Genomic DNA, 20,308 nt, shown 5'->3' on the forward strand with positions numbered 1-20,308 from the left:
CTTGGATGAACCTTCAAGACATTATGCTGAGTGAGAGAAACCAAACACAAGAGGTTGTAAAGTATGTGATTCCATTTGTATGAAATGTCCAGGATTGGCAAATCCACAGAGACAGAAAGCAGATATGTGGTTGCCAGGGGCTGGAGGAGAAGGAATGGGGCGTGACTGCTAATGGGGTTTCTTTTGGGGGTGATGAAAATTTTCTCGAGTTAGATAGTGATGATGGTTGCACAACTTTGTGAATATGCTAATCACTGCATTTTATATTATGTCAATTTATTTCAATTTAGAAAAGAAGTTAAAGTCCCTTTCAGATGAAAAAAATGAAACAAACTCACAATTTCCTTCTTCACACCCACCCAGGCACCACCTTCTTTATCTCTGTTGAGGATGATGCCATCCTTCTGGTTCCTCACATCAATGAGGAACCAAGCCACCAATGAAGGCTATTGGCTTTACCTTTGGAATTACTACCCTGAACTGGACCACTTCTTACCACTTCCACTGCCACCATCCATGTCTGAGCCACTAGCTTGTCACCTACCTTTCCCCGTAGCCACTCAGTACATTCTCCACCTAGCAGCTAGATGCTCTTCTACAAAATCAGCTCACTCGTCTGCTTGCCCGAAGCTCTGAGGGCTCCCATCTTACTCAGAGGAAAATCCGGCTCCTCCCTGTGCCTGTAAGACCCTGACATTCCCATCCCCCTCTACCTCTCTGAACTCACCTCCTCCCAGCCTCCCCCTGCCCATTCTGTTCCAGCTCTGTTGACCTCCCTGCTGTTCCTCAAGTATGGCGCACCCGATCCAGCCCAGGGCCTTTGCACTTGCTGCTCTCTTTGCCTGGAATGTTCTTCTTCTCAGTTATACACATGGCTCTCTCCTTCCCTACCCTCTTGGTCTGCTTTATTTTTCTCCATAGCATGTGTTTCTCACCTGAATGGGAGCTAACCAGGGACAGTGATGTTTTCTGTCTTGTCCACTCTTGAATCCCCAGGGCCTGGCACCTGCTGGGTGCTCAGTAAATGCTTGTAGAATGCATGAAGGAATGAAATGTACACAGGGCGCGCTCAGGGGCGCCCCCAAGAGAATGGGGACCAGGAAGCCGCAAGAATGTTTCTGGGCTTACAAGAGTTGGACACCTATTCTTTCAAATAATCCTCATAACAGCCCTGAGAGATAGGCAACTGTTTAACCTCTTTTCAGATAAGAAAACTGATGTTTAGAGCTAAGTGTTAGAGTACCCAGTACAGAGCAAGCCTTCAATTAATACTAACACAGTTGTGGTTATAACACAATTATAATTTCCTCCCATTTACCTTTTTAACCCCACTCAGTTCATCTCAGCCTTCTCGCCAGTGCCCTCCAATGAGAGACGATCTGCTTTCCCACCAGTGCACAGAGCTTGCTAATTCCCCCCTCCCTGCCTTTGCCCCGTCAATCCACCCACCTGGAATTCCCTCACCCATCCCTCTATTTGTCAATAGGCCTAATCTTCTTCAAGACCTGACCACATCTGTTTCTTCCAGCAAGGCTTCTCAGATTTACCCACCCACTACTCACCACTTCTGTATTCTCCCCACCTCCACTCCCTGTCCCCTTGCAATCACTGACAACATTGTAGCTTTGTTTGAAGCTTGACATCTTATAAGCATTTTCACAGATCGACTAGCCCACATTTGAGAGCCTGGTCAACCTCTCCCAAGCTGTGTGACTCTGGGCAAGTTAATTGACTTCTCTGAGCTTCATCCGTGAAATGGAAGTAGAAATTAGTCCCTACCCCTTGGAGTTGCCATGGGGCTAAAATGAGGAATGGTGAACGAAACACCTGAGCCCAGCACAGAGTAAGGGTCCAGTGCAGATTAGTGCCGATTAGTATTGATTATTATGATCTCAAAATGGCTCCAAAAGTTAAATACTTTGATCTCCATCTTACAGAAGAGGAGCCCAAGGAGCACAGGGTGGACAATTTGTGTAGCTCACAGTAATGAACTGAAACCCAACTTCTTGCCTTTCTGCTCTACTTCACCGCATCTTTTTAGGGACTTCGTTTCTGATATTTCACTGGCATGCGTCTCATTCTGATTTTGAGTTTCCCCCAACTGTGATGACAATGCCCATACTTCCCAGGCCTTCATGACTTTTGAAAGCACACTCATCTAGGTTTTCACACTTGAGTCACCTGGCAACCCTACAAGGTGGGTGAGGCTCATCCTCATTCTGAGGAAAACTGAGGCTCAGAGAGGCAAAGCCGCCTGCTTGTGATCTCACAGCAAAAAAGTAAAAATGTCATCATTAGAACTAGCTCAGCACGCACCCTTCACAAAACACATACCTTCTCATTTCTCCTCTCCCCTACCACCAAAAGGTTCTGCATTCATCAGGCACTCAATTAGTGTTTCTCTGAAGCTGCCACATCCAGAGTGGGTGTTAAGAAACGTGCATGATGACCAGCTACAGAGACACTGAGAAGGCGGGTGAGTGTGAGGTGCTGCCTTAGACTCACTCAACCCAAAATTCCTCGTCCCCAAGCCAGACCTGGCCGGGTTCCTCCAGGCATCATCGGCGAAGGAGGGCGGTAATTCTAAGTATCCAACATATTTTGGGAGAAAGTGCTTCAAAAACAAGTTTTGTTTTGTTTTGTTTTCATGGAACTTCCTCCCAAGATGGAGAAACCACAGGAGTGAGTTCTCCTTTCCAAATAAATATGCATGAATCTACTTCTCCAAACCTGGACAGTGCAGGGAACAAAGATCACCCCAATTCCAGCAAAGTCTGGCTTTCTCCCTTCTAGGAAGAAATGCCCACCGTTCTTCAGTCAACAAATGTGCTGCAGCAAAGCCTGCAAACAGGCAGGGGGTGAAAGCGATTGGCATGCGAAATGAATTTGTTTTCTAATGTGAAAGGGAATATTCTCATGGAGAATGTTGTGTGCTGAATTGGGCCCCCTCCCCAAATTCATATATTGAAGTCTTGACCCACAGTACCTCAGAATGTGACTACATTAGAGATGGGGTCTTTAAAGAGGTAATTAGGTTAACATGAGGTCGTTGGGGTGGGGCCCTAATCCAATGTGATTGGGGGCCTTGTAAGAATGTACAGAGTGAAGACACAGGGAGAAGGCAGCTATCTACAAGCCAAGGAGAGAGGACTCAGGAGAAACTAATCCTGCTGACACCTTGATCTCAGACTTCTAACCCTGGAATTGTGAGAAAATCATTTTTTGCTATTTAAGCCACCCAGTCTATAGTACTTTGTTATGGCAGCTGTAGCAAACTAATACAGGGGCAATGTCCTTCTTAGTTAGACACAATCTCCACCACTCCCTAATGCATGACACCCACCTGCTTTACTCATTTACGTTGCCTCTTTTCTCCTGGTGGTGTCTGAGTTATACCTACTAAAAGGCTACTTGTGGAAAGTAAAAAAAAAGTAGCTAATTCTTTTCCCCCCAAATTTTTTATTGTGGTAAAATACACACAACATAAAACTTACCATCTTTACCATTTTTAAGTATACTGTTCAGTGGTATTAAATACATTCATAATCTTGTGCTACCATCACCACCAACCATCTCAGAACACTTTTCACCTTGTAAACCTAAAACTCTACACACATTAAACAATAACCCCCCATCCCCCACTTACCCCCAGCCCCTGGCAACCACCGTTCTACTTTCCATCTCTATGAATTTGACTATTCTAAGTACTTTACATAAGTGGAGTCATACAGTATTTGTCTTAGAATAATATCCTCAAGATTCATCCATATTGTAACAAGGGTCAGAATTTCCTTCCTCTTTAAGACTGAATAATATTCTGCTGTAGGTATGTATCCATTTTGCTCATTTACTCATTCGTTGATGGACACAGGTTGCTTCCATGTTTTAGCTACTGTGAATAATGCTGCTGTGAATATGGGTGCACAGATGTGTCTTTGAGACCTTACTTTCAGTTCTTTTGGATGTATAACCAGAAGTGGAATTGCTGGATCATGTGGTAGTTTTATTTTTAATTTTTTGCGGAACTGCCATACTGTTTTCCACAGTGGCTGTACCATTTTACATTCTCATCAACAATTCATAAGGGTTTTAATTTCTCCACATCATCAGCAACAGTTTTTTTTTTTAATAGTAGCCATCCAGTGGGTGTGAGTTGATATCTCATTGTAGTCTTGATTTGCACTTCCTTAATGGTTAGTAATGTTGGGTTCCTTTTCACGTGTTTATTGGCCATTTGCATATACTCTTTGGAGAAATGGCTAAGTTCTTTGCCCATTTTGGATTGGGTTGTTGAGTTTTAGGAATTTTCAATATAATCTGGATATTAATCCCTTAACAGATACACGATTTGCAAATTTTTTTCCATTCTGTGGGTTGCTTTTTACTCTGTTGACAGTGCCTTTTTTTTTTTTTTTGTGGTACGCGGGCCTCCCACTGCTGTGGCCTCTCCCGTTGCGGAGCACAGGGTCCAGACGTGCAGGCTCAGCGGCCATGGCTCACGGGCCCAGCCGCTCCGCGGCATGTGGGATCTTCCCGGACCGGGGCACGAGCCTGTGTCCCCTGCATCAGCAGACGGACTGTCAACCACTGCGCCACCAGGGAAGCCCGACAGTGCCTTTTGATGTACAATTTAAACTTTTTTCATGAAGTTCAATTTGTTAATTTTTTGGTTGTTGTTTCCTGTGCCTTTGTGTCATATCCAAGAAATCATTGCCAAATGCAGGGTTTGAAGCTTTTGCCCTATGTTTTCTTCCGAGAGTTAAAACTTGTTTCAGGTCCTTGACACATTTTGAGTTAATTTTTCTATATGGTGTTAGGTAAGGGTCCAACTTCATTCTTTGGCATGTGGATATTCACTTTTTCCAGCACCATTTGTTGAAAAGACTGTCTTTTCCCCATTGAATGATCTTGGCACCCTTGTCAAAATCATTTGACCACATATATGAGCGTTTATTTCTAGGTGCTTTATTCTTTTCTATTGATCTATATATCTGTCTTTATGCTAGTACCACACTTTTGATTTCTGTAGCTTTGTAGGAAGTTTTGGAATCAAGAAGTGCGAGTCCTCCAGCTTTGTTCTTTTTCAAGATTGGGATCCCTTGAGATTCCATACGAATTTTAGTATGGATTTTTCTATTTCTACAGAAAAGACCATTGGGATTTTGATAGGGGTTGCATTGCTCCGTAGATTGATTTGGGTGATATCGACAGCTTCACGATATTGTCTTCCAGTCTATGAACACGGGTTGTATTTCCATTTATTTACGTTCTGATTTCTTTCAGCAATGTTTTGAAGTTTTGATTGTACGAGTTGTTCACCTCCCTGGTCAAATTAATTCCTAAGTATTTTATTCATTTTGATGCTATTGTATTCTTAATTTCCTTTTTGGGTCATTCATTGTTAGTATATGGAAATGCAACTGACTTCTGTGTATTGGTTTCTTAACCTGCTACTTTGCTGAATTCATTTATTAATTCTAACAAATTTTTTGGTGTGGACACTTTAGGGTTTTCTACACATCAGATCATATCATCCATGAACAGAGATAATTTTACTTCTTCCTTCTCCAACCAGGGATGGAACCCACGTCCCTTGCATTGGAAGGTGAATTCTTGGGACTTCCCTGGTGGTGCAGTGGTTAAGAATCACTGATTTGAGTTCAGTGGGTCTGGGGTGGGGCCTGAGATTCTGCGTTTCCATCAAGCTCCCAGGTGATGCTGAGGAGGGCATTGGAGACCATTCCTAAGAGCTGGGGCCTAAAGGGGGTCCCTGGGATCTCCTTGAATGCTGGAGAGATGTTTGTAAATCCTTTCTCTGCCCTTTGCAATGTAAATCTACCATCCAAAACCGTTTTCTCCAGGACCTGGGTATCTTCTCTTTGAAAAGCAAACATTCAGGTACAGAGGGATCCTCCCTCGGCCCCCCTCCCCAGGTTAGAGCAAGGCCTTCTCTGTTCCTCAGAGTAAGAAGAGCCAGGCACGCTTCAAGAAGGAGGCAGGTTGCCTCACCTCTGCTCACAGTTTTCCTTTTTCATTGCCAAATACTGCTTTTATTTGCTTGCACTGAAGAGTACAGTTTCTTTTTTTTAAAAATTTAATTAATTAATTAATTTATTTATTTTGGCTGTGCTGGGTCTTCGTTGCAGCGCACAGTCTTCTCTAGTTGTGGTGCGCCGGCTTAGCTGCAGTATATGGGATCTAGTTCCCTGACCAGGAATCGAACCCTGGCCCCTTGCATTAGGAGCACAGAGTCTTAACTGCTGGACCTCCAGGGAAGTCCCAAGAGTATAGTTTCTGAGCCAAAAAGCATACACACTCTGCTCCTCACAAAACACACTTTCTCTCCTAGTCCCTATGGGAGGATAAGGACCTCACTTTGTGGGCACCTCACTTCACTCTGCACCACCGCCTCCTGTCGTAAAGGTAGCAGAAGTTTTTTTTCCTCCAGACAAAAGTCAGTTAACAAAGCCAGGTGACATAATCCGATGGACAAACCCCCTTCCCACCCTGCAGTGCCCTTCCCTTAGCAGACCCAGCCTTTAAAAGTCTCCATCCTTTTATTTCAGGGAAGTTGAGTCCCATTCACACTGGTCCCTCTTCCTTATTACAAGAGTATCACTGAATAAAACCCGTCCTCGCCACTTTAACTCGTGTCCAGGTTTGTTGATCTTTGATGGAGTCTCCCCTACATTCTGACCTCCTGTCAGGGTCCCCCATTGGCCACCAGAAGCTGGAGGGCTCGGGAGCCTGCCTGTTCATGTGTTGCTTAAGGGTCAGAGCCCTTAAGAGCAGAGCAGAGAGCAAGGGTGGCGGGTGATAAAGGTGGGAGGGTCCATCCAGAGGGCGACAGGAGGGCACACGCTGTGACCTCTGGGGTCCTCTCACTGCAGCCTAACAGTAGTCGTGTCATGTCTTTACTTCAGCACAGGCCCTGCCGCCACCCCCGCTCCCCGGGAGACTGTGCTCCGGGTACCAGATCCCCCTCCCAACCACGTGTGTCTGGGCCAGGCTAAGACGTCTGGGCTCTCCGGAGGACTTCTGATGTCAAACAGATGAAGATGCTCAGGCCACATGTGTTATGACTTTGAAGTTACTGTGTCTGGCCTGAGCCCTAATCTCAGACAAGAGAAGTCACAGCTCAGACCAACCCCAGCTTTCGGTTTCAGGCTGAGTGTTGGAGCTCGAGGCCAAGCCAAGATCAAGAAAAATGTCTCTTGGTTCTGTAACTTCGGGAAAGCCCCTAAAACTCCCAGCAGGCTGTCGCCGGGGAGGCACGGGGGCTGCATGAAGGCCCATAGACCCCATTGCCAGCCTCCCTGGCTCCAGATTTGGGAGTGTGTTTCCCTCCCGGCATGTTCCCAGCCTGAAGTCACCCGGCCTCCTGGGCCTTCCTGCCTCTTCTTGCGAGACAAGGAAACAGAAAAAAGGGTTCCTGAGAGGTGAGGCAATCTGCTTCCTTCTTGAATCTTGCCAAACTCTTCCCACTCTGGTGAACAGAGAAGGCATTCCTCTGACTTGGTGGGAGGCGGAAGGATTCCTCTGTACCTGGAGGGTTGAGGGTCCCCCATGCTGGAAGGGGACACGGAGTCTTGGTTATGAACATGGGCTGCCAACCCTCCCCAGGGTGGAGAATATTTTAAATCCAGAAAGGAACATGAACTTGTGCTATTACAGGGCAAAACAATGGTTCCCCTTGGGGAGGGGACTGGAGGGCTGGAAGCATCCTGCTCCTTGATTTCTGGGAGCTGGTGACATGGGACTGTTCAGTTTGTGAAAACACATTAAGTTGCACATTTACAATTTTGCACTTGTCTGTATATATGTTATGTTCTGCTTCCATTAATTTTTTTTTAATTCAATAAAGCTTTGGAGAACAGTCTGGCAGTTCCTCAAAAGATATATAGACCTAGCAATCCCACTCCTAGGTATATCCACAGCAAAAGAATTGAAAAAAATTCTATCCATACAAAAATTTATACAGGAATGTTCATAGTAGCTTATTCAGAATAGTCAAAAAGTGAAAACAACCCAAATGTCCATCCAGGGATAAATGGATAAATCAGGTGTGACCTACCCATACAATGGAATATTATTCAGCCTTAAAAAGGAGTGAAGCACTGACACATGCTACAACATGGATGAACCTTGAAAGTATCATACTGAGTGAAAGAAGCCAGACACAAAGGACAACATATTGTATGATTCCATTTATATGAAATGTCCAAATAGGCAAATCCATAGAGACAGTAGAATAGATTACTGGGTGCCTAGGGCTGGGGAGGATGAAGGTTTGGGGAAATAGTGTATTAGATGTACAAGTTATCTTGGACCAATGAAAATGTCCTAAACTTGACTGTAGTGATGGTTAGACATCTAGTTCATATACTAAAAGCTATTGAATTGTGTACTTTAAATGAATAAATTGTATAGTATGGGAATTACACCTCAATAAAGCTGGTCTAACCATTCAGTGGGGCATCAGCATTAGAAAGGATACCAGACCATCAGAATGAACACTAGCCAGGTGCACCTGCAGGGCTACACTGGTGCCTACCAGGTGGCCCCAGTCATTGGGCAAACAGGGGTGGTCTGTTGGTTTCTCAGGCCCAGGAAGACTGAGATCACAAACTGGGGCTGAATATCTTGAATGCAGGAAGTGGAAACAAAATGGGGCCCAGCCAGTACACTCCTCAGAAAGGGATCCCGAGAAAAGGATGTGGATGGAAATCGTTCATTTGGGAAGGGATCCCAGGAAGGAAGGGAAGTCCCACCTCATGGCGAGGGAGCTGGGGCATTGATCCTCCATTGCAGGGCTGCTCCTGGGGCAGGAGGAATTCAGGAATGGCCTGGTTGTTCCCAGCTGACATGATTATCAATCTCTTACATGCCTTTATTCATGCAACCTCTGTTGACTGAGCACCTACTATGTGCCAGGCCCTAGTAGGGAACACTGAGGAGGCAGCAAACCAAGCCTGACCCCAAAAGCCTCTCACAATGAGTCTGCAGTGCCCACAAACCACATGGGAGCATCCTTCTGTTAGAATCTAACAGAAAATTCTTCTGTTAGAATCGTGCCTGCCTCGGGGGGTGGGGGGCTGGCTATCCATCATCAGCACCAGCAGCCTGAGTCCCAGGCCCCCGTCCCACCCCCACCCCCACTGTCCAGCTGCGGCCCTGTCTTTTCTGACGTCCACGTGGTTAGAGCAGGCACCCATGGGTGCCTGCTCTAGATAGTAGGGATTCCTTCTTCTAAAAGCGGCTAGGATGGGATGTGGCTGGCTGGGTGGAATATCGTTCACAAGGCTTGAGGAACGCTTATACCAACTCATCCTGATTGGCTGCGTTGGTCGTGGTTTTAGCACTGCAAGTCCTACACCCCTGGAATTCCCTCAGTCCAGGCAAACTGGGTTGGTGGGTCCCTCTCGAACTCTGGCCCTAGCTTGTTCCCCACTCCCCATCTAAACCAATGCTTCCCAGCCCTGGCTCCCCTTTGGCATCACCTGGAGGATTTTTTAAAAAATGCTGCTGCCTGGGTCCCACCTTGGACCAGTTCATTCAGAATCTCAGGAATGGGGCTGGGCCTGGGGCTTGTGAAAAAATCTCTAGGGGATTCTAAAGTGCCACCAGGTTGAGAGCTCCAGAACTACAGAGAATGAGGCCAAGGTTAGTTGGGGATGGATATTTGTCTTCTAGATCAGGTGGGAGCTGAGGAGTGGACAAGGACCGCTAGACAGGGGTCCATTGGCTCATTCATTCATTAATCAGTTCTGTACAGAGGACCTATCATGGGTCAGGTGCAGTCCTGGAGCTGAGATACAGGGTGGGGCAAAGAGGACAGTTAGGACCTGCTTTCATTCTAGAGAGGGACACAGACAGCAAACAGGTCACCTGCATACTTTCTGATGAAGATGTTCAACTGAGTGATGTGTTGAGTGAACTGGGGTCTGTTGAGTGAACTGGGGTGCAGAGCTACTTAGATATTGCCTTATTTTCCTGGAGCTGCCATAACAGATTACCACCAACTGGGTGGCTTAAAACAACAGGAATGTATTCTCTCAGTTCTGGAGGCCAGGAGTCTGAGATCAAGGTGTTTGCAGAATTGGTTCCCTCTGGAGGGTCTAGGGGAGAATCTGTCCCACGCCTCTCTCCTGAATTCTGGGGGCCGCCGGCACTCCTTGGCTTGTAGGGGCATCATTCCATTCTCTGCCTCTGACTGCACATGGCATTTTCCTCTGTGTCTGTGTCATCACATAGCCTTCTTCCCTCTCTCTGTGTGTCCTCTCCTCATCTTATAAGGACACCAGTTCCTGGATCTAGGGCCCACCTGGGTAATCCAGGATGACCTTATTTCTAGATCCTTAATTACATCTGCAAATATGCCTTTCCAAATAAGGTCACATTCTCAGGTTCTAAGGGTTCGGATGTGGACATATCTTTTCTGGGGCTACAAGTCAACCTCCTACAGGTACGGTGGGCAGGGAAGGCCTCTGAGGATGTGTCTTGGTGTGAATCATTCCAGAAGCCGACCCCAAGGCCAGGTTGTAGGGGGTGGCAGGAAGCACTGCTGGGAAGCAGAGAAGAGAGACCTTGAGCATCAGGTACCTGGGGCTCTGTTCTGCTGGGGACCTCCAGGATGCCGCTCAGAACCGGAGCCTCAGAGCTACCCACCCACCCAAAGGGCAAGGGCACTGGGGCATTTAGACACCAACTCTTGAAAGTCACTGGCACGGGGAGCCCTGGAGTGTTTACCACCCCACCACTGGGCCTGGCGACCTCTGGATGACAGAGAAAGCCTCCAGCAAAGAATGGAATGTGCTTTCAAGCATGGGAACCAAGAGATGCCGGTGAGTCACCAACTGTGGCTGTTCCAGGAAGTGACATTTGAGGAACCACCTGAAGGATGTAAAAGAGTTAGTCTGTGATGAGCATGTCAGGACATGTGGTGGGCATGCTAGTCACAGGAGAAGCAAGAGAAAACCCCCTGAGGCAGGGGCAAACTCCCTGCACTCTGAGAGCAGCAAGGATGGCGGTGTGGCTGCCGTAGGCCTGGGAGGGGAGGTGGCAGGAGCTGGGTGGGGATGTCCTGGGTGCAGCACGCAGAGCCCAGAGCTGAGATCTGATTTATGCAGACAATGGGAAGCCTTCGGAGAGTCTGAAGCAGGAGTCCAACAAGATCCAGTTACTGTCTGACAACAGTCTCACCTTGAGTGAAGTCCAGAGAGTGGGCTGCAGGAAGGGGGGCAAGAAGAGTAAAGCGGAGGAGCTGAGTTATGCAGGGCCCGGCTCTGTCTCACCCAGCAGCGTGGCCCCAGGCCAACACCTTCCCTTTCCTGGGCGTGAGCTTCCCATCAGAAAAGTGAGGGCGACAAGCTGGGTCTCGTCTGCTCCAGAGGGATGTTTGGTGACTCCACTGAGGTCCCGGGAGCAGAAGTACCCTGAGCACAGCTGGATGAGGGCCTCCTGCCTGTGTTGGAAGCAGAAGGAGGGGTCTTGACACATCCCCTCAGGCAGGAGTGGTCATGACTGGACCAATCAAGTTCAGGGTGGGTCCTTTCTCAAGGTCTCTGCTGGGTGGCTGAGATTTTCCAAAAGCGAACTGAGTTAACATTATGAATTAAGAATGCTGTGTCCTGGAGGCACAGAGACCAAGTGAGTCTGAGAAATGAAGACTTAGTCTTCGAGGTAACCTGGCCACGTCCAATCAACCCTGGGGTTGGCTGGTCACCTCGTTCAGGGCTCTGGAAGGCAGGAGCTAAGGCTAATTATTCTCTGGAACTGGCAACATGGCGCTTACTTAATGTTCACACCTGAATGTGGAGAGTGTTGAACTGAATTCTGAGAAAGCTGTGGAACTGTAGACGCTTGGGTTTCCCCGGATGGAGTCCAAGTGTTGTTGGTCGTGTTTTAGTTAATGTCCCAAATCTCAATATGCCTGACCCCTCCTGCCTAGCAGGAGGTCCAGTCTTCCCCAAAATATCCAAGAACCCCAAGGGTGGCTACAGGTATCTGGTAATGCTGGATGCCCATTTATCAAGGGTTAACCATGCGCCAGGCACAGTGCTAAGCACTTTACGTGAGGAAGGACTGTCGTTCCCATTTTACAGTCAAGAAGATGGGACCCCAGAGACATTAACTCACCTTGGAGAAGATGCTATAGATATCCAATGAAAGCTGTCTTCTCCATCCTCTATAAAAGTAGGATTGTAGTCAAGCACACAACTGGACCACATTTCCCAGCCTCCCTTGCATTTAGGTGTGGTCATGTGACCAATTCACTCCGGTGGCATCTCTGCCTCTTCTGCGTCCTTTAAGAGAGCGAATCTACCTCCCTCCCCCATGTCCTCTTTTCCCCTTCCACTTTCTGGGTATGGAAGACAACAAGGTCCTAGGGCATAGCAGCCATGGGATAGAAAGAGCCTGGATTCTTCCAAGTGGAGAACTGCCCTGCCAGCCTGAGCAACCACTCAGGGCCATTAAGTAAGCAGGAGACCAATTTCTATTATGCTAAGGCTCAGAAAAGGTAAGGTCTATTTGTTAGAGCAACCTAGCCCGGGCGAAGTTGTGGCAGAGCTGGGACTGGAACCAGATTGTCAGACTCCAGGGGTGTCAGCTCTGACTTGCAGTGGTGTATGGCCATGAGGTTTGTTCCACAAGCACTGATGCCACTGGCACGTCCAGCTTCAGTTCATTCTCCCACATCTGCTGGCCTCGACCGCCCTCAGCTGCTAGTGGGTTTAGAGTCAGGGGTACAGCAGGTGTGGTCCAGGCCAGTTCACCGCTGCCACCATGAATCCATGGAGCTGGACAGTGCACAGATGTCCCTGCTGGTTCTGCTGGCCAAGCTGACACTTCGAGCTCAAACCTTGATGTTCTCGCAGGTCAAGGCTGCCATACACCACCAGGGTACCAGATCCCCCCTGGGCACGATGTCTGTGTGCATCTCCCAGACAGCACTGCTGCCTCCTTCTTTGCGTTATGCTCCCAGCAGGTGATCCAAAGCAAACTGCCTGGACCCCCCAGGCACACTGCACACAAGCACTTAAGTGCCCAGGTGGCTGGAGTGGGGACAAATCTTGTCACCTTTTCACGTGCACCTGGAGCACCACTCCTCTCTGACTCCTGCCTGCAGTGAACTTGACGTAAACCACTTTTTAGTATAAGTACATCCCATGCACTATTTGGGGCATAGTTATACTAAAACATTATCAGTTGTTCATCTCAACTTCAGGTTTACCTGGTGTCTTCTATTGCATCTGGCAAACCTATGATTCCAGGCCAGGGTGCATCCAGGCCCACAAACCTGCCCAGCTGCCCCTGTGCCTCTCACCTTCCTGCTTCCCCGCAGAAGCGGCGCTCACTTCACAGGACTCCTCCCACCCGAACTGGGCCCTGTCCTTCTCCACGCTGGCAGCCCCGGCAGGTGCCCAGGAAGGCAGAACAGATGGCCAAGGGGGAAAAGTGGGTCCCTCCTGTGGGCTGCCCGTGCAGCACCCATCCACCTTCCCAAGGGCAGGTGGCGCACAGGGTGAGCCCTCGATTTCTGTCCAGACGGACCTCAGCTGTGCCTGGGCCTCTATTTCCCCATCTGTGAGATGGGCAGAGAATCGCTGCCCTGCGCACTCCTGGGTCCTTCGCTTACCTGCTCATGCATCTCCTCTGTGTTCAAATCTAGACGCAGGGCCCCACCCTCACGGAGCCAAGATTCCAGTTCAGAGAGAATACGAATAACCAAACACAGCAAGCAAAAGGAAAGAGTTGGGAGGGACATGCAAGGTCTCTCAAGAACTCAAAACAGAGAGAGCAAAGGCGTAGAGATAGTGGTTGGGTGGGACAGTAGGCAGGAGATCAGGAAGGGTGGCTTGGAGCCTGTATGTTATCAGCCCTGTGAAAAATCAGCGTGTGTGCTGGGAAGCATTGATGCAGAAGAAACAGCACGTGCGAAGGCCCCGAGGAAGGAAAGACCCGTGTGGGTGTTCTGATGACAGGGGGCGTCTGGCCAGCGTACAGTAGCAGAGTGAGTCTCTGAGCCAGCTGGCAGAGGGTAGCTGGTTCGGCCCTGCAAAGCCTTATGAGCCAGGGTGGGAGTTTGGGGTCCACCTGATGAGAGGGGGAAGGTGGAAGCCTCTCAGCTGAGGATGGAGACCCAGGTTTCCTGCTCCCGCCTCTGCACGGGGCAGGATACAGCTCTGGCGGCAGAGGTGGGAGGGGTGGAGTGCCCTGTGAATCTGTGCTAAGTGGAAAGATAAGAGGACCCAGGAAAATTTCTGTTCGTTGGGGAAGTCCTGGTCTCTCTGACAATATTCTTGTAGCAGTTTGCAGGTAAGGCCTAGCCCTTGCTATTTACCTGGCACCCGGGCTCTGTCCCAGCCCCTACCTTGCAGCAATATTTCTTTGTCAAGTCAGCTGCCATAGGGGTGGGCTGAGGTGGAGTGCCCTATTTAACAGGCTGAGAATGTGGGGTTCCCTACCCCAGGGAGGCAATAGAACACAGACTGTGGGAAGATGCAGAAGACCAGCAGTCTGGGTCCCTCACAGACACATTGCAAGAGAAGAGCTAGGGAGAGGAACCTTCTGGTTTTGAGAGATTTATCTGTGCGTTAATCACTTGCAGGGTGTGGCCCTGGTTGGTATGTGACTGGAACAAACCATGGGAAATAAAAATATTTATGAAACACTTGGGAAATGAACCCTGACGGGATTTTGGATAAGATCTCTAACACTAGGGGTTATTATTCATCGTGTTAGTCATGATGATGAGATAGCAACTTTTAAAAATGGGCATATAATTCAAATACCATAAAATTCACCCTTTTAAAGTGTAACATGTGGTGACTTTTAGGATATTCCCAAAGCTGTGCGATCGTCACCACTATCTAATTCCAGAACACTTTCATCACCCGCAAAAGAAATTTAGTACTAATTAGCAGTCATCCCCTAACCCCTGGCAACCATTAATCTACTTTCTGTCTCTAGGGATTTGCCAATTCTGGACATTTCGTATAAATGGAATCAGGCAATATGTGCATACAGCTTCCTTCACTGAGCATGTTTGCAAGGTTCATCCAGGTGTAGCAGGTATGGGCACTTCATTCCTTTTTATTGTGGAGATTATTCATTGTTTGGATAGGGTACATTTTGTTTATTTCCTCATCAGCTGACAGGCATTTGGGCTGTTTCTATCTTTGGGCTACTATGAATTATGTTGCTATGAACATTCCTGTACAAGGTTTTTTGAGAACATGTTTTCAGTTCTCTTGGGGACGTACCTAGGAGTGGAATTGCTGTGGCTTTGTTGTTTTCAAGAGTCCATTCTTAGAGCTATGTACCAAAATATTACAGTGAAATGATAAGATGCTGGGGTTTGCTTCAAAATCATACAGAAGGAAAGAGGGAATGGATCAATGCGAAAAGATGGGCTGTATGAGTTGGGAATTTTGAATCAGGACAAGTGCATGAGGGTTTATTATGCTATTTACTTTATATTTGTTTCAATTTGGGCATAAAAATTCTTTTTAATATCAAGGCTCAGTTCAGAGTGGCTTTCCTGTCCTCCTTCTGAATTCCCAGCCCATCACTCTCTAGAATAGAAATGTAACGCGAGCCACACGCATCATAGTAAATGTGCTGGTAGCCACATTTAAAAAAGTAAAAACAGGGCAAGTTGATTTTAATTGTACTTTAACCCAATAGAGCCAAAACAGGATCATTGAAACATGTGAGCAACTTTAAAATTATATTTTACATCCTTTTTTCCTGCTAAGTCTTCAAACCTCACTGTGTATTTTATGCCAACAGAACACCGCCGTTGGTCTCGCCCCCTTTCAAAGGCTCCATAGTGACTCCTGGCTCCCAGATTGGACAGGGCAGCTTCGTTTGGGGGCACTTAGTGCACTTTTCAAAAAGCTCTTGTGACTTTTTTTTTAACTTGGTTGTTTTTATCCATCTACAACTGGGATATCGGCCTAAAGAGGCCAAGCACCTTATATGTCTCACCAAGTGCTGTGTCCCTGTGTCTAGACTAGCATATCAAGCACAAAGCAGGTGAGGACTGAGTGAGTGAAGGACCCGGGAGTGTTCAGGGCCGTGAATCTCTACCCATTTCACAGATGGGGAATCAGAGGCCCAGGCACAGCTGAGGTCCATCTGGGTAGAAATCCAGGACTCACCACGTGCACTGCCTCCCCCCTGGCAAGGTGGATGGGGATCCCGAGGGCAGCCCCTACACACCCTCCCCCTACTTACTACTTCATCTGTGCTAGCTGCCCTTGTCCTGCAGGATAAAGAGCAGAAAGTCTGGGCACAGAAAGCCAGCGTGGTCCAGCCAGGCTGACTCCTCCCGCCCCCCCAGCCATGCTCCGGGCTCCCGTGTTCAGCCATGTTAGTCCAATCCAAGTCTCTGCCTTCTGGTTCAGGGCTCCTGGGGTCCTGTCTGGGGGAGAGGGCCATGCATGGTCCTCTATTCCAGCTGCCTTTAGTGCCGGGTACACACAGATGGGAAATGGCCAACAGAACTGAATGTGCAGCTCCTGTTCCCCCATGAAGGTGGATGTCCCTCAGCAGAAGGAATGACTGTGGCCTGAGGCTCAGGTCCTGTGTGCTGCCCAGCCCACAGGGGTTCCTTGGACCTCGAGCCCCTCTGCTGATGACCACAGCCAGTGTCACCAGGGCCACTATTTCTGAGCCCCTAGTCTGAGGCAAGCTTTTCACATGTGTTTTCTCTAATCCTTGCATCATTCTTGCCAGGTGAGGGGAGGTGCAGTCCCATTTTACAGGTGTGGAGACGAGATCAGAGAGGTGAAGCCCCCTGCCCAAGGCCATCCAGCCAGGGAATGGTGGAGCCACATTCGCAGCTGGGGCTGCCTGACTCCAGATTTGACCTCCGAGGGCCGTCTAGAGGCCAGTGGCTGCCTGAACGTGGAGACCCTGCCCTTGGGTTGTTCTGGCTTCAGGGCTGGAAGCCACACTGCAGGGATCAGAGATGGGGCTGCTTCTTAAAGCTCTGTTCCCCAAGCCCCTCCTGGGTCAAGACGAGCAGACGTGACTCGAGGCAGGTTTCCGTGGCCATGTTCAGTGGCACCAGTGTGAGGGGAGAAGGTCAGTGTTTCCTGGAAGTCTCTGAACCCAAGGATTCCCCAGGGCCCTTATTAAAAGCAGATGCCCAGGCCTGGCCCTGGAGCTTCAGAAGGCCCAGAGTGGGGCCCTGGAATATGCGTTTAACCAGCAGCCCCAGGTGAAACCACTGCAGCTGGTTTCGAAGCCAATGATGAATTCCCTGCAGAATCCTCGGGTGCTCTGCCCACTCGCACATTCCACAGGCTGAGCCCACAGAGGCTCAGCCAGGTGTATGGGGGAGGGAGGGCGCTTTCCCCTGGAGGCCCCGCTTTAGGCCCCAACATCTGCACCCTCAGCCTATGCCCCCCTGAGTACAGCTCAGGAGCATGTGACCTCCGCATGGTGGGAGCTGAGGCTCTTCTGAAGGTACCCCCAACCCCATGACTGAGAATGACAGTTTGTCCCCAAATGGGGCTTCCAAGGGGGCTTTCCTACCTCCTCTCCCCCTTGGGGACTCTCTAAGCCCCAACTTGCCAGATACCAACAGTTGGTGATTCTCAGAGAGGAAAAGCCCCTAAATGTTCTGTAACGGCTTCTCATCTCCACCTGCCCTCTGCTGTGGCCCTTTTTCACCCCGCCCCTATTACCCCTCGCAGGCAGCTGGGGCCCAGAGGGGGAGGGGAGCTTAGGGCACCCTAGTCTCTCAGTGTGACACTCTTTTGTGCCTGGAGCCAACTTTGAGCTGGAAGAGCCAATAGGCTTTTCTAGAAAGCCAGGCTTTGGTGGTTTAGATCCTTACAGTTCAAAGGGTGGTCCAGAGGCCTGCACCATCAGCATCACCTGAGCACTTGTTAGAGCTGCAGCCTCCCAGGTTTCTCCCAGATCCCCTGACTCCTGAAGATGGCATTCCCAGGAGAAAACACTTTCCCTCCACAAAACCTGGCAGACCCTTCATGGGTTCAGGTTAGGGCATTGAGTGGGGTGCCTGACCAGGGCTCAGAGCTTAGGTACATTCTTGCAGCTCTGCTCCCTACCCTTCCTCCAGGGCATACCCCAGGCGGCCACCCCTGTGGGGACCAGCAGTGGGTTAATTGTTTCAGGAGCTTGTGGACCACTAGTCCTTTTCTGGGTCACCAGGGATGGGGGAACAGGTACTTATTGTCCGTGGCAGGAGGGCAAAGGGCAGGAGTAGGGGCCTTGGCATCTAGACTCTAGGCCCTCTGTCCCTGGGTAAGTGGCCAGGAGGACAAGAGGGCAGAAAGGAGAGGAGTGAACTTGTTCTGGGCCAGGAAAAAGTTTCAGGTGGCAAGCCTTCTTTCCTGGGAAGGCCTTTACATCCAGAAACACTACTATTACTGCTAATAAAAATTATTTTGGGGGCTTCCCTGGTGGCGCAGTGGTTGAGAGTCCACCTGCCGATGCAGGGGACATGGGTTCGTGCCCCGGTCCGGGAAGATCCTACATGCCGCGGAGCGGCTGGGCCCATGAGCCATGGCCACTGAGCCCGCGCGTCTGGAGCCTGTGCTCCGCAGCGGGAGAGGCCACAACTGTGAGAGGCCCGCGTGCCGCAAAAAAAAAAAAAAGAAAATTATTTTGTGCACAATATGTGTCTGGCACCACGATGCATGCAGATGTCAACTGTGGGCAGCAGTGGTACCCAAGCTGAGGCTGCAGCAGATTCGCCTGTTAAAAGGCAGAATCCCGGGCTCCACTCCAGGCCTTATGAATCTGAAGGGTTGGGCCTGGGAAACTGCTTTTAATAATGGCCCTAGGGAATTCTTGGGATCCGAGAGTTTTGGGAAACACTGACTTTCTCCAAACCCTGAAAGAGGCTTCCCAACACTGACATTCATTCATTCACCCTCTCACTCGCTCATTCGACACCTCTGGACCATCCACTTCATTCACTGACCCACCCGCTCTATTCCTCCCTGGATCACTGGTCTCGGTTCCCAAGTCCTCCTCTGAGCCCGTGTCGTCCCCTCCCTGCCTCCGCTCTGTCTTCGCCCTCCATCCTTCCACTGGGCGCCAGCTCTTTCTTTCCTAGGCGCTGTCCCCAGCGAGCCCGGGGCCGAGGGACCCTCCCAAGCCCCGCCCCCGCCCGGGCAGCAGAGCCCACCTCCCCAGCCCGCGACTGCGCTCTGGGCCCCGCGCGCCCCGCCCCCACCGGAGACCAGAGCGGAGGCCGCACCGAGGGCCTCAGGTTCCGACCCCACCGCGCCTCTAGCCGCAGCTGCCCGCCGGGCATCCCAGCCCTTCCGCAGCGAGAGGTGGAGCCGGAGGCTGGGTTGTGGGCTCCAGGTGGGCTCTGGGAGGGATGAAGCAGGTAGGGCCGCGGGGATGTGGGGATGGGAGGGTGGTGGCGAGGACGCCAGGAGCCTGCGGGAGCGCTGGGAGAAGCGGGGAGGAGGAGGAGGGATGCGGGAGCCGGGGCTTGGGCCTGCCTGGACCCCAAATGGGCCGAAGGTGGAGAAGAGGAGGGGTCCCGCCAGCAGAGAGGGTTGGGGCCAAAGGGCCTGTGAACCGCGTAAGGGTCTTTCACCCGCCTTTGGTGTCCCCCAGGCCCTGGTGGACGATACTGAGGATGTGTCCCTGGATTTTGGCAACGAAGAGGAACTGGCGTTTCGGAAAGCCAAGATCAGGTATGCTGGGACTGGGCACTGGGCAAGCATCCCCAGAGCTGCAAATGCATTCATTCACATTCATTCATTCAGAATGTATTGAGCACCTGGTGTGTGCCAGGCATGGGGCAATGGACACACCCTGGACAGATCAGACAAGGTCCTGCCCTCCTGGAGCCTGCAGTCTTGGGGGGAGGGGACTAACTAACATTGAACGGGCAAACAAAGATATTAACAAGATAATTAATGTGAGAAGAGTTGGGAAGAAAATCAACCGGATGATGAAAGAGAAAGTAATTGGGGGAGGCCAGTTGCCTTAGTGCAGCCAGGGAGGGCCTCTCTGAGGAGGTGATGTTTTGGCTGGGACCTGAATGATGAGAGGCAGCCAGCCATGCATGGGAGACTCTGCAGGAAGCCTTCCATGCAGAAGGAACAGCAGGTTCAAGGGCCCCAGGCTGTGTTTGGAAGGTCAGAGAAAAGCCACTGTGTCTGAAGGGTAGTGGGGGAGAAGACAGGGGTTGGCAGGAGGCTGGAGAGGTGGACAAGGGCTTGAATTTTTATTCTTATCCCTGCTTCAGCTCCAGCCAGCCGGACATAATGTTGGCTTAAAACAACAGAGATTTATTCTCTCACAG

At 49.8% G+C, this 20,308-nt stretch overlaps 1 protein-coding gene across 1 annotated transcript in view; it reads left to right on the forward strand.

The window, feature by feature from the left end:
- The first annotated feature begins 12,794 nt into the window (after nucleotides 1-12,794).
- The window catches only part of TVP23A (trans-golgi network vesicle protein 23 homolog A), a 37,543-nt gene continuing 30,029 nt past the window's right edge, over nucleotides 12,795-20,308 (forward strand). The window contains exons 1-4 of the mRNA XM_027118353.1: nucleotides 12,795-12,903; nucleotides 13,346-13,420; nucleotides 17,387-17,478; nucleotides 19,615-19,694. Coding sequence (XP_026974154.1) covers nucleotides 12,795-12,903; nucleotides 13,346-13,420; nucleotides 17,387-17,478; nucleotides 19,615-19,694 — 356 coding nt within the window. The remainder of the gene's footprint in view (nucleotides 12,904-13,345; nucleotides 13,421-17,386; nucleotides 17,479-19,614; nucleotides 19,695-20,308) is intronic.

The sequence above is a fragment of the Aethalodelphis obliquidens genome, unplaced genomic scaffold, assembly GCF_003676395.1.
Source record: "Aethalodelphis obliquidens isolate GAN/ISIS:26980383/991018 unplaced genomic scaffold, ASM367639v1 scaffold18, whole genome shotgun sequence".
In the NCBI taxonomy this organism is placed as follows: Eukaryota; Metazoa; Chordata; class Mammalia; order Artiodactyla; family Delphinidae; genus Aethalodelphis; species Aethalodelphis obliquidens.